This window comes from Citrus sinensis, chromosome 4, assembly GCF_022201045.2.
Source record: "Citrus sinensis cultivar Valencia sweet orange chromosome 4, DVS_A1.0, whole genome shotgun sequence".
Classification (NCBI taxonomy): domain Eukaryota; kingdom Viridiplantae; phylum Streptophyta; class Magnoliopsida; order Sapindales; family Rutaceae; genus Citrus; species Citrus sinensis.
The window spans coordinates 29273992-29286734 of record NC_068559.1 but is presented as its reverse complement, the minus strand read 5'-3'; the positions used below and the strand labels follow the sequence as shown (position 1 = coordinate 29286734).

The 12743-nt window shown below is 34.7% G+C and overlaps 3 protein-coding genes across 16 annotated transcripts; 1 reads left to right on the top strand and 2 right to left on the bottom strand.

Annotated features, from left to right (window-relative positions):
* Nucleotides 1-177: 177 nt before the first annotated feature.
* LOC102612183 (protein SEMI-ROLLED LEAF 2-like) lies at nucleotides 178-4684 on the bottom strand. Of its 13 annotated transcripts, none has more exons than XR_008054085.1 (6): nucleotides 4130-4681; nucleotides 3510-3584; nucleotides 2880-3009; nucleotides 2166-2585; nucleotides 1453-1718; nucleotides 981-1129 (listed from the first exon to the last, which is right to left on the bottom strand). XR_008054085.1 is itself a non-coding variant. In XM_052439460.1 (6 exons), the coding sequence occupies exons 1-5, from the start codon at nucleotides 4262-4264 to the stop codon at nucleotides 1686-1688; spliced, it is 363 nt and encodes a 120-aa protein (XP_052295420.1). In that variant the 5' UTR covers nucleotides 4265-4684; the 3' UTR covers nucleotides 981-1129; nucleotides 1453-1685. The 13 variants fall into 13 exon arrangements, 6 of the variants coding, with proteins under 6 accessions (XP_052295416.1, XP_052295420.1, XP_052295418.1 ...); XR_008054083.1 differs by adding an exon at nucleotides 3130-3242 and having other exon boundaries at nucleotides 1453-2585; nucleotides 4130-4680; XR_008054084.1 differs by having other exon boundaries at nucleotides 1453-2034; nucleotides 4130-4680.
* Nucleotides 4685-4739: 55 nt separating this feature from the next.
* Nucleotides 4740-8440, top strand: LOC102609502 (cation/H(+) antiporter 28). Its single transcript, XM_025100703.2, has 4 exons — nucleotides 4740-5457; nucleotides 5636-6622; nucleotides 6734-7327; nucleotides 7440-8440. Exons 1-4 carry the CDS (start codon nucleotides 5275-5277, stop codon nucleotides 8052-8054), a joined length of 2379 nt encoding a protein of 792 aa, XP_024956471.1. The 5' UTR covers nucleotides 4740-5274; the 3' UTR covers nucleotides 8055-8440.
* Nucleotides 8441-8553: 113 nt separating this feature from the next.
* LOC102612486 (DNA-directed RNA polymerases II, IV and V subunit 11) lies at nucleotides 8554-10745 on the bottom strand. Of its 2 annotated transcripts, XM_052439464.1 has the most exons (6): nucleotides 10534-10745; nucleotides 10360-10449; nucleotides 10188-10266; nucleotides 9759-9854; nucleotides 8863-8909; nucleotides 8554-8779 (listed from the first exon to the last, which is right to left on the bottom strand). In XM_052439464.1, the coding sequence occupies exons 1-5, from the start codon at nucleotides 10584-10586 to the stop codon at nucleotides 8895-8897; spliced, it is 333 nt and encodes a 110-aa protein (XP_052295424.1). In that variant the 5' UTR covers nucleotides 10587-10745; the 3' UTR covers nucleotides 8554-8779; nucleotides 8863-8894. The 2 variants fall into 2 exon arrangements, with proteins under 2 accessions (XP_052295424.1, XP_006482856.1); XM_006482793.4 differs by lacking the exon at nucleotides 8863-8909 and having other exon boundaries at nucleotides 10534-10737.
* Between the last annotated feature and the right edge of the window lie 1998 nt (nucleotides 10746-12743).

The following is a 12743-nucleotide window of genomic DNA, read 5'->3' as shown; positions in this document are numbered from 1 at the left end:
TAGTCGAGGAAAAACAATAATCTGTCTACACTGGCAGCAATACCTTGCTCCGTGCAAACAGCAATACCAGGCTATAAGTATGAGCAATTGCCTTATAATTTTGATGCGTGTTCAAAGGACAGATGGATTGTGCCCAAATGGATGAAAGCATGAGGGAATCTGGTGACTGCTCAAACGAAGGGAACTTATCTGCTATATTAAAATCAGAAGCAAATTGGTCTCATCCAATGATGACAAAGCAGCACAAATTTACAAATCTTGAATGATAAAACATTAATACATACTGTTTCTTGGGGTATACTTCTAGAATTTCCTTCATCTTCTGTTAAAGTTGATGAATGCCTTTTCAAGCTAAAAAGTTGAGATAGAAAGTATCAACATTGGGACTCCGATTCATCTTCAAACCCTTCTGCCCAGCTCCCCTCCCCTGAGCAGATAGATTGTGAGTTGAGTTCAGTTTGCTTGGCATGGAAACATCAGCAGCTTCTTCTGCAGATACCGTTGATGGGTTCTTTTTTGTACTATAAACTATTGATTTTAATCTGATCAGCATTGATGGAGTATTGGACTCTGCAAATTCATTTTCATCATGAACGGGTTTGTCTTTCAATTCTTGAGGGAGATTTTCTTCTGAGGAGAAATGCTCTTTTGTCAACTTCTCAAAGAGTGCAGCCAAAGAAGAAAACACAGATAAATTTCTGGAGAGAGTCCTTTGGATTTGATCAGCAGCCTTTTTTGAGAAGGGAGCAGTGGCTCTTGGATGGGGACAAACAGATGATGGGATAAGAACAACAGAAAATATGCTATGTGCAGCGATTCTGGACTCATGATCTGCACAGAGCGTGGCTTGGAGTAGCTGATGAAATAATGCCTCGGGAAAAGCCTACAGAGTATCATAATGAGGACATGTGAGATGGCAAATTGTGCAAATATTAAATGAAATCACATCATAAGTGAAAAACTTAAAATGCCATCTTGCCTTGTTTTGGTATGTCAAATTTGGTATAAATGCCACAATTTGAGCAGTACGGTAAACAGCAGAAATCAAAATTCTGGTCATAACTGTAATGCTTGATACGTTCTCTAACATCACAGCCATCATGTCAGAGACAGGACTTGCATCTCCAATCTGCATTATATAGAACTCTTAGTTTTGCACTTCTCTTTCAAAGAAAGATCAATATTCCTTTTCTCATCAGAGAATCAGGTTGCAAAAATTATCTTTTATATGCAGCTATTGTATGTATATTTTTGAATTTATACAACTGGACATATAGACTGAGCTATGATATTCAGTTTTGTTTGCTAATAGAGAAAACCATAGAAGGAAACACTTATCCAACAAAAAAGTTTGTCTAGCACCCTTGATATTGCAGTTAAAGCCATATTTTAAAAAATAACTATTGTACGAAAGACAGCTATTTGATAATGAACAAGGAGAACGAAAATTACCTTAACTGATAACTGGACAAGGCATTCATCAACTGCTGATCGATATTTTCTGTTCCAATCGGTTACTTCAGCACCCAGATTTGAATCATCAAAACAACAGTGTATGCATATCACCAAATGCACTAGTTATAGCCACTGATGGTTAAACCTTTGACTGTCGAGCTAGGCAACATAAACAATATCAAGTTGCATATTGGGATTTTTAAGTAAATTCTAGTGATCAAGGTGCTTGATTAGAATGGCCAACAAAATGTGAGAATTTTGCCCTGCAAAATGAATTAAAATAATAACCCAAAATGAAGTAAAAAGAACTACCAACTTAAGCAGAAATACTGTAAAAGCAGTAAAGGTAACAGTTTCTAAGAAAATTGATGAAATTGAATGCCAAATTTCTCTAACAGTAGCTGCATGTCCAGCAGGACAGCAGGAGCAACACCATGTTGAGCAGACCAAAGGTCACCCTTATCAAAGTAATGAAAAACTGATTCAAAGACAGCTCGGACAGTGTTAGCTTCTTTAGCTAACTTTGCCTTGTTGCGCAGGCAAACCCTTGACCAAAATTTTGGGTTCTTGGGTTCTCCCCTGTCACATTCAAAGAGTGGTGAGAGATAAACGAAAAAAGGGAAAATAGAGAGGTGGTTGTTATTGATCATGTGAAGGTCCACAACACAATGTAATAACTGTAAAATTAAGTACTGTGACTAGAGAATTACTAAGACACAAGAAGTTCTCCTTTCTCATTCACGACATTCTTCCAAGAAGAAATCCTTATCATGCTATCTGGTGTAGGAGAATCATCTTTGCCACACCTTCTCCTACTAATTGGCTTCTCTGGGTAAGAGCATCTGAAATGGAAACTCCATAATTTTCCAGTACAACTGAAACAACCTGACTTTTTTTATCTGGAGGAGGTTGTTGTGATGTTCAAAGGAAAAGTGACAACAACAAAAAAAAAAGTCTTATTCAAAGGAAAAATTAGTGCAAAATAAGTCAGAGATTCACCAGTGAACAAGAACACGGCAAACAAACCATTGACACATGACCACACTTGAGAGAAAAAAGTGTAACATTCTGAGCAAACTTACATTGTCAAATACAGTTGGAATATGAGAAAATTCGCCCATGAACCAAACCTGTGCAGCATATAACAATTAGAGATCCAGCTGGCAGATAATTGTTATGCTGGACTGTAACCATTAGACAAAAGAGTAGTGGATTGTGAAACCTACTGAATCTAAGGAAATTATTATGCAATAACTTTAGGCCACCAACAATAATGTGCCATGGATATGTTTCAGATACATGAAATTTTAAGAAATGTTGCATTGAAAATGTTATGTAAACACTCATAGATATCTTCCAGGTACATGACCATGATAAATGATTCACAAAAAAAGAACATTTAATGCTCAAGGGGTGTAGATCACCATTGAATGAAAGAGCTTGAAGCCCAGGAGCACGTAACAGTTGTGACCTCCCATCCTCCCCCAATTTTTGAGCTAAAAGACAAAGTTTTGGAATTAAACCATCTAAGTTGAACATATAAGTCCCATCAGTCTGCACAATTGAAGGAGAGAAGAAAATAAAGAATCCTGAGATGGTTTCATAAGCTTGAATTACTGAGAAAGAACAGAGTATTTAATGAAATAAATAGGTGACAAACCGAAAGGCACGAACCTACAACAAGTCCCACCTGATTAATCACGAACTCAAAAAGTGTTTGGCATCCCAACATTCGTAATTCATCATACCGTGTTTGATCTAGCAGAATGTGTATGATGCCAAGCAAGCTAGTTGCAAACAAGGACCAGGCAAATACTACCATTGATCATAACTAGCATACAATTGCATCCAAATAAATCATTATGCATCTAATGCATTGAAATCCGAATTTGGTAAACTATCCATATCACATCTTTTTGCATAATTATATGGGCAAATGAACTATCTCTTCTCCGAGGAAATGTTTTTTATTTATTATCACATTCTCCTTCCTTCTCCGAAAAAACTTGTACAAAAGGAATAATGAACTGTTACATTATACGATAAGCTTATACCTTCACTATCCGAAGAGGATTCCTAGCAGCATATTCACATAATTTGCTGATCTTTTGATCATTCGGCTGTTCGTCCTGCCAAAATTACAAATGGAGATGATTTTTTTTTTTACTCGATGAAACATATAAATGAACTGCAAATTCATTTCCAAGGCACAGAAAAACATCAACCCCTATCAAGCTGAGACGTAAAAGCCTAGAAGGAATTCAAAGTGTGCCAATTTATTCTGCAGTTATTCCTACAGGTTTTAAATATTAGTTGATGGTCTCACTCAGAAACGGCTACAGCCTACAAACCCAGCAAAACTTAAAGTTCTACACTATTTGATCTCCACTGAGCTAACCAAGGTATCAATTTCCCTTTTTTTTTTCCTCTTATCATTTTGTCAACCACCAAACAGGGCACACTCAAGAAGTAAGAAATGAACATAAATTGATATCACATAAACTACATTATCCATAGAAGGCATAGTTCAAAATTATGAATTTTTAATTATACCCGGAACTCATTAATTTAAAAAAGCCTCCACCAAGCTAACCTCTAGAAAATCACATAAGACAACCATAAATTAAAATTCAAAACACACAAAAATTCTGAAAAAAATAAAAAATAACCTAACCTGAGAGCGAGAAAATATTTCAGCAAGCAATTTCTTGTACCATTTAACGGGATGCCTTGATCTGGCTTTCAATTCCGGACAGAAGAAACAGAAACTCTCACAGGCAGGCAACATTTTTCTTGAAATCACTCCCATCTAAATATATTTTCTTATACCTTTTTTCTTGAAAACTAAATGCCCTTTGATTACTTTTTCCAAGCAAACCGAAAAAAGTTAGGGGAAAAAATAAGGAAAGTTTTTACTTGGGGGTTGCCTTGGATCGGGGGAGAGAAAAAAATTTTTTTTTTTTTTTGGTGTTTATACTCTTTGCATGCAGTTAGCTTTTATAAGAACCAGTTACGTTGTTGTTGTAATTATACGTGGCTTTGGTAGGATAAAACAGAGCAAACATGAATTCATGTAAAATTAGAAAGAAAATTTTTCAAAATGGACATTTTTTCTTTTTTATTCCACTTCAGATACGTCAAACAGATAAGAAGAACAGAGATTTCTGTTCATTGTTCAAGCAATTTATGTGAAGATTTAACAGTATGATCATCAATAACTGCTTTGTAGATCATGAGTCATGAGGCTCATGATTTATGCTTGTTTATTAATCAATGCGGGGACTATAATCGGGTCATGATCATAGGTCAATGCCTTGTGTTTAATTCTACTTTGAAAGTTTGGACAATGTAACAAAAGTCTTCTTGTAGTTATGTTAGTCAAAGATTTTGTTACATAAGAAGTAGAACACATATTGAAAAATAACTTAGATCATAGTTTTGTTGTTATGGTTGTTGTTTGTTTCTTTGTTTTACTTTTAATTAATGGCTTCGAAGCCTCTATATGAACCGTTTACATGGCTTAATCTCCTTAACTTACTCCTCCATTTTCTCCCCTGACAGAGCAATCAATTGCAGCCATTCACTTACGCGGGCAAGAACGAACAAAACAAAACAAAACAAAAAAAAGAAAAAAAAAAGAAAAAAAAGAGAAAAAAATTTCCAAGAAAGTCTCAGCATTGATGATTTGCTCAACATGAAACAGAGAAAATCAAGAAACAGTAAACTTTTGCTTCAATTATCTTTCTGCAATTAAGAAGAGAAAAAAGAAAACAACAAAGAAACAGCTTCAGCAGCAATAACAGATAAAGAAAAGGAAAAATGTCACACAATTCTTCAAAGAATGGCACGTCACCAGCACAAAAATGCAAGGATTTTGTTGGTGTAACTTTTGCAGACGGCTCGGGAAAGATTGTTGGTCTTTTATTGGCTTATGTTTTAACCAATCTTGCTCATCACCTTTTAAAGCCTATGCACCAGCCTCGCATAACTTCTGATATTGTTGTAAGTATAAATTCTTTATTTGTTACACATGCACCAGCTTCATCTTCAACTACAATTATAATCTTAATTAATGTAAACAGAAATGTTTTACCTGAAACGAGTCTCCGATAATTTTGCTTCTAGTCCAATGCTATATAATGGGATTAAGTTACTTGTTATCTCTTTTATTTGTATGCAGATAGGGTTATTTCTGGGCAACATACAGCCTATAAGAAACGGATTTGAATTGGAGATGATTCAAACGTTGAATTATATAGTTGAATTTGGAATGATATGCTATATGTTTGTTTTGGGTCTCGAAATGGATCCATATGTGATCTTCAAGCCACCGACTCGCGATGCCATAGTGGCCTATGGTGGAATGTTGTCAACATTCATATTAGGTTGCAGCCTAACCCCTTTTCTGCATTATTCAACTCACAGAAAGATTGTGGTGGCTATCACCCTCTCTTTCACCCTTGCTGGCAGTGGCTCTCATATATTAACCCGTGTGATAACAAATCTCAAGATAGGCAAATCAGATATAGGAAAGCTTGGAATGGCCGCGGGAATTCACTCTGACATGATCACAATGCTTATCATATGCATTGGCGCAGTCTTTGTACTTCCACAAGGCAATAATACTCAAGAACAGATACAGTCAGCCATTAAAATGGGTGCTTCGTTAATATTCCAATCAGTTTTTGCAGCAAAAGTTTCACCTGTTTTCATGAACTGGATAAACAATGAAAATCCCGAAGGAAAAGCCATGAAAGGCACACATCTTGTTCTGTCACTGGCATTCATGGTTGCTGTATGCAGCTGCTCCCCATTTTATGGCTACAGCCCAATTCTCAGTGCATTCATGGCTGGGATTTTTTTCCCATCTGAGGGGAGAATGTCGAAGTGGACAGTAGGCAAAGTTAACTATTTGTTAAGCACTTTATATTATCCTATTTTCTTCTTTTGGATGGGATTCCATGCTAAATTATTCACTTTTGAAGCCGACACTTTAGGGACATGGGGAAGGTTTTTCTTTCTTATAGTGATATCAACAGCTGGCAAAGTTGTGGGAACTGTCATCTGTGGCCTAATGTTAGGCTTTCATTGGCCAGAATCTGTTTCCCTGGGGCTTTTGCTGTCTGCAAAGGGCCATTTTTACATATTCTTGGCCATCATGGGAGCAGTAAGTTCCTAAACATCTTTCTCATTGTGTACTTGTTATTGAAATGACAATCGTCTGTTGACAAAACTGATTTCATTTTTTCGGTAAAATGTTTGCGTTTTCCAAAACCAGGTGCATAACTACATAACACATACGACCGCTGCTTCATTGGTGATTATGATCTTCTTCACCATTGTACACACCCCATTTGTTGTGCAAAATATCATCGAACGAGCAAGGAAACATGCACCAACTAAGCGCATGGCGCTTCAATGGCTTGATCCATCAAACCAGCTTCAAATATTGCTTTGTCTTCATGGCTCGCAGAATATAACTTCTACCCTCAACTTCTTGGAAATTTCTCGAGGAACAGCTAACCCTGGAGTTGTAGTTTATGTCACCGACATGATTGAACTCACAGACCAAATCGCTGCCACTTTAGTACAGAATGAAGGAATAGACACCGTGACTGTGACTGACAAGGCAGTCATGGAAATGAGAGAGGAGATCACCACAGCAGTCCAATCTTATGTAGATGAAAATGGTGGAGGCATCACCCTCAAAAGAATGCTTGCTCTTTCAACATTCAGTGGCATGCCTCAAGACATCTGCATTTTAGCGGAGGACTTGATGGTTTCACTCATCATATTACCATTTCACAAGAGACAATTAGAGGACGGTACATTAGACGAAGGCCATCCTGGATTCAGATATGTTAACCGCAAGGTATCTATATATATGGCAACAAGCTGATAATATAAACTTCAAATTTCCCTGCATATAATAATTAATCTTCTAGTAGTCGCATTTTCATATTTGACGTTGTTGTTACAAACAGTTGCTTAGGAATGCCACGTGTTCTGTTGGGATCCTAGTCGATCGAGGTTTCGGATCGATAGAAAACATATCAAGATCACAGGCAGCATCTCTCAATGTAGCAGTCATTTTTATAGGAGGCAAGGATGATCGAGAGGCATTAGCCTATGCCAGTCGAGTAGCAAGGCATCCGGCAGTTAAACTCACGGTCATAAGATTCCTCCTTGACAATTCAGAAAATCCTCAAAGAAGAGCAGCAACTTACAAGGACAACACCGCGGAGCTGGAAGAAGAGATGAAAATAGATGATGAATGCTTTGCCGAATTCTACGAGAGGCAAGTGGCTGAAGGCCATGTTGCTTACGCTGAGAAGCATCTTGCTAATTCATCTGAAACTTTTGCCACACTCAGGTCATTGGAAGGGCAATATGCACTCATCATTGTAGGTCGAGGAGAGAGGGCGAACTCGATTTTGACGGTAGGTATGAACGATTGGCAGCAGTGTCCAGAATTGGGTCCAATAGGGGATGTACTTTCGGGCTCGGATTTCTTGGTAAGGACCTCTGTGTTGATCATCAAACAACATGACTTCAAAGGAGAGTTGGATGGACTGGATGAAGACTTCAGTGTCATGTAAATTTCAATCCCAGCGAAGTGAGGTAGCTTTAATCTTTAGGACATTAACCGTAGGAAAGGGGCCAGATTGTTTGTAGAAAATACAGTAGGTAGAAAGGACAATCAACAACATGGATGTACAGCTATGATTCTGTAGTTAATGGATGAAAACAAAAATTATCTACCATGTGTTTCGAAAAACTGATAATTAGCAAACAGGTATTCTTTCTTCAAACATTTATGATCTACAAAAGGTACTGTTAGAGACGATTTCCCTTGGGGATTTTATTCTTTAATGGGACTATTGTAGCATATCTCATTCCAGTATCCACAACAAACAAATATCTTTTCTACCAATAGTTTATGATAGTTGCAGATCTAAAATATAAAAACAAATTGCATTCAATATGAAGTGCTGGATGTTTATCCAGACCACTTCTTAAAATCCTGCATCGGAAATCAACACACCGCTCAAGAGTGATTCTAACCACCAGGAAAGCATGAACTCCAGTACACAAATGTTAACGAGTGCCACAATTAAAACATCTATTAGACAAAATAAATATTCACATTCATTATGTCATTCCTTCTTTTGTAAAGTCATTAATTCATTACAATCATCCGATCAAAGCAAATGTTTGAAAATTTCTCTTCCTTCCGACCAGCAAAAGAGACCGCCCATCTGACAACACAAACTGCTTCCTCATAGGTATTTTAATAAACTCTCGAATGCTTCGCCAACTCAGCCTACAACCAGGAATTGAAAATTGTAAAATTCAGAGTACTCAAAGAGTAAAATCGCAAGCGCACGAAGATGTAGAAAGGCTTACTTCTTCTCAGTTACAGTAATTACAAGCTTATGTCAAGCATCTAGAAACTGCTCAATAAAAACTAAAGTTAATAGCCGTGTCTTCGAGCTATTCTCTCAGTAACATACTAGCTTCACACAATGTGCCTTACATCCTATGAAATTTAGACAGCCGGTACAAACAATCTGAACCGCACATCTCAAAATGATTAAACATGCCAATCTCTTATATTAAACCATAGGTATCCATTTAAAAGCAGGACTATTGTTACACATAGGTTCTCTTCAGCTGCAACTACATAAGACAAGATAACAAATCATACACCAACATAGCAAATCTCCAAGCATCTAGCTAACTAAGATTAAGCAGTTGGTTTAAGCAACCAATATACAAAAAATTTCAGAATTCCACATATCATACACCACATAGAGAATCTCCAATTCAGGAAACCACCAATCCTAATCAGGCTAGAAGAAGGAAACTTAAAAAAGAGAAAGCATTGATACCCGGGAAAATAGTCACCTACAAACCAACCCATTTGGAAAACATGCATGTCTAATCAATATAAAGAGGAATATTACCAAATACACCACAGTCACAGCTGCTTACCAGAATATATTGCTCCAAAGAATACTTCAAGAACAAGCAAAGCATCCACATTGAGCAAACACCAGTTTCTAGACACAACTATTTTATACTACCTTATCAAGTACATAAAGTTATACGAGTATTGTGATGCAAAGCCACATGATACTTCAATTCTCCTAAGATTGGTACAATGTAGAATAAAATATGACCAAGAGAGCAATAGTTTCTAAGAAATATTGCACCACATCTTACCGGCAGAGAGAGAGAGAGGGAGAGGGAGAACACTGAGAAGTTATTAAAAGAATAGTTATAAACTAGAGATGCTTCACCTCAAATGCACTTTTCAGAGTGTCAAGTTCCTTATCTAGATCGTTGATGGCCTGGTTATACGCCTGCATTGGTGAAGACTGACTAGTTGTGTGAATCTACAAAATTCGGAGCAAATAAGTTAAACCACCAAAACTTGGTGAACCTTAAACCTAAAAGAAATTCGTAAGAACAATGAGTCAAAACAGAAGACTAGGAACCTAAAGAAACAATAAAAGAATTGCAGATATATATCATGCGTAGCAAAGTTAACTTAAACCCACTCGTAAACCCTAAAACCAACTTCTTGACTCAATTGGGCACATTCAACCCAAAAAATTCTGTCAACCTTTTTGTAAAAAATTACTAGGGCCAAAAATAAAAATAAAAAAATAGAAAAAAATATTACGGCGTAATGGAACCAAAATAGAAATAAAAAATAAAAAACTAACCCTAACAATTATTTTGTACTGAAGAGGGTGAGGGAGCTTGTAACCAGCGAACAAAACGTTTTCATCCCTATGCAATTGCCTGATCATCATTGAAGGAGTAATTAGCGATTAATCCAGCAACGCTTGAACCGAATAAGCAATACAAAGATAGCACAAATTAATTTAAATGTACATGCGAAGAATATTGCCGATTGTATGCTCCTCTCTCTCTATAGTGAACGACGCCGCATTTATAATCTTCGTGTCTCTCTCGTACGAAACCCTAAAATCAAAATTCAAGTAATCATAAAAAACAGCGAAAAAAGCTGAGATTGACAGGTATGGTTAGCTGAAAATGTAAAATTACTTTTTGGTGCCTTCGGGGACGACAAATCGTTCGTAACGGTCGGGAGCATTCATGGCTTGCCTTCTTCCCTCTCTTCACTATCTACGCAATGAAGATTCTCTGAGATGCTCCTGTTTTTAAAAGGTAGCATCTGCTTGATACGACGTCGGTTCTCCTTTTAAAACCACACCGTCTCAATGATTAACGTGTTTCCTTATCAGTTTTTTACTTGTTTTTCCTTTTGGAAATTAGAACGAATATTTGTTGGATGTTATGCATTTTATTTGAAAATTTTATACTTTTTCTATTTGGCACCCAATGAGGGTGTAATGTGTTATGGAGTATTTTTCAAATTGTTAATGAAAATCTTTTGAATTAAATACTATAAAAAAAGTGTAAAAATCCTTAGAAAATAGCATATGAGAGACGTTAGTCTCACATAGCTTTAAGATAATGCATAATAACTTGACACTGCGACCCGCACTATGGTGAATCCTTATAATAATATTCAATTATATAAATGAGTTAGTTTAAGAATTATAAATTATGGTGGATTTGTTAAACACATGTCAATTAAATACACCTACGTATCTATATATGTTTAAACACATGTCAATTAAATACACCTAGGTATCTATATATGTTTAATAGAAAACACAGTACTCATTATCACGTAAATTTGATATTTTATAGCATTATGAATGATTTCAACCAAAATGTGATTTTTTCATGCCTAAATAAAGCAAAGTCGCATGGTAAGAAAATACATAAACGTAATTAAAAAAAAAACAAAAAAAAGAGAAGTGAAGAATAAAATAACGTGAATGTGAAAAGAGACTAATAGGAACTGTGAAGTGAGAAAAAAATGATAAAGGCTTGAAATTAAGATGATAATCTCTCACTTATATAACACGGATCTCATTACTATTTGTCAATTCAAAAAAAATGTTGTTTTTCCATTCCACAATTAAGTGACTAGATTCTCAATCGTTTGAGCACTTGAATGATTAAAATATTATTTGTTGCAAGTTCTTCTCAAAATTTTGAACTGCATGTTATCATGTCTTACATAAGTGACAAGAATCTCATCATTTTTTACCATTTTCTCATCATTCATGATATTGTTACCTCTACAAAAGAAATTTTGATATGTTATTTTTTTAGTATTTATCTTTTAATAATTTCATACTATATATGTATTTATGATATTGTAAAATTAAGATTTAATTATTTTTTATTCTTATCTAGGGTCAATTTGAGATTGTAGTGGACGATGAAATAAATTGTTTAACTAAAGATGAAGTAAGCTACTGATTAAAAAAAATAGTTTCAGTAGCTTAGTATTTATAGTAAAAATGTTGTTGCTATTTATGTGAGTTTTAAAAGCATAATACATCCATTTGGTAAATTCTATTATAAAAATATTGTTTCATAGTATAATAACAAAAGTAGAGATAAGTTTAAATTGTCTTTTATTTATATATTAGAATTCATGAAAAAATATGACATAAATGTCTCTTTGTTAAAATATTAAAATTATATTAGGAACTTTAAAATTTATGGTAGCTTAATTAATAAATAGTTCATAAAAAACAATCCATATTAGTTTTTTTTAAATTGTTGATTAAATAATGAAACTTATGAAATGAGCAATTTTAAAAAATTTACCAAACATTATTTTTATTAAAACTTACGAAATAAATAACTCATGACGTTTCAATATCAATCCCAAATAGGTCTTTATTAACTACTAATCACAACACTTTAAAAAGCTAGAAAAAAAATCAGATAGTTCTTGTTGAAATAAAATTAGTTCATAATTTATCTTTTGTTCACATTAAACACAAATATCGAACAAATTATGGTACGTTTATTCAACCGAAATCGGAATGGATTGAAATAGAAATGATGAATGAGAATCATAATTAGTTATTTACTTGAACTGTAGGAATCAGAATCAGAATAAGTCGGATTGCCATTAATGTGTTTATTTTATTTTGAAATCAAAATCAAAATGAGTTAAATTATTTCAAATTTTTAAAAAGTTCACACACACACGTATATATTATTTTGTATTTTAATTTTGTGATTATTTATTCAAAATTTATTATTAGTAATAATTATTGCTAATAATATATTAATATATTAATTAATTATGAAATTCTTTATCATTAATAATAATAATAAATCATAATACATTTTATCATTAATAAATAATAGCATTAACATTA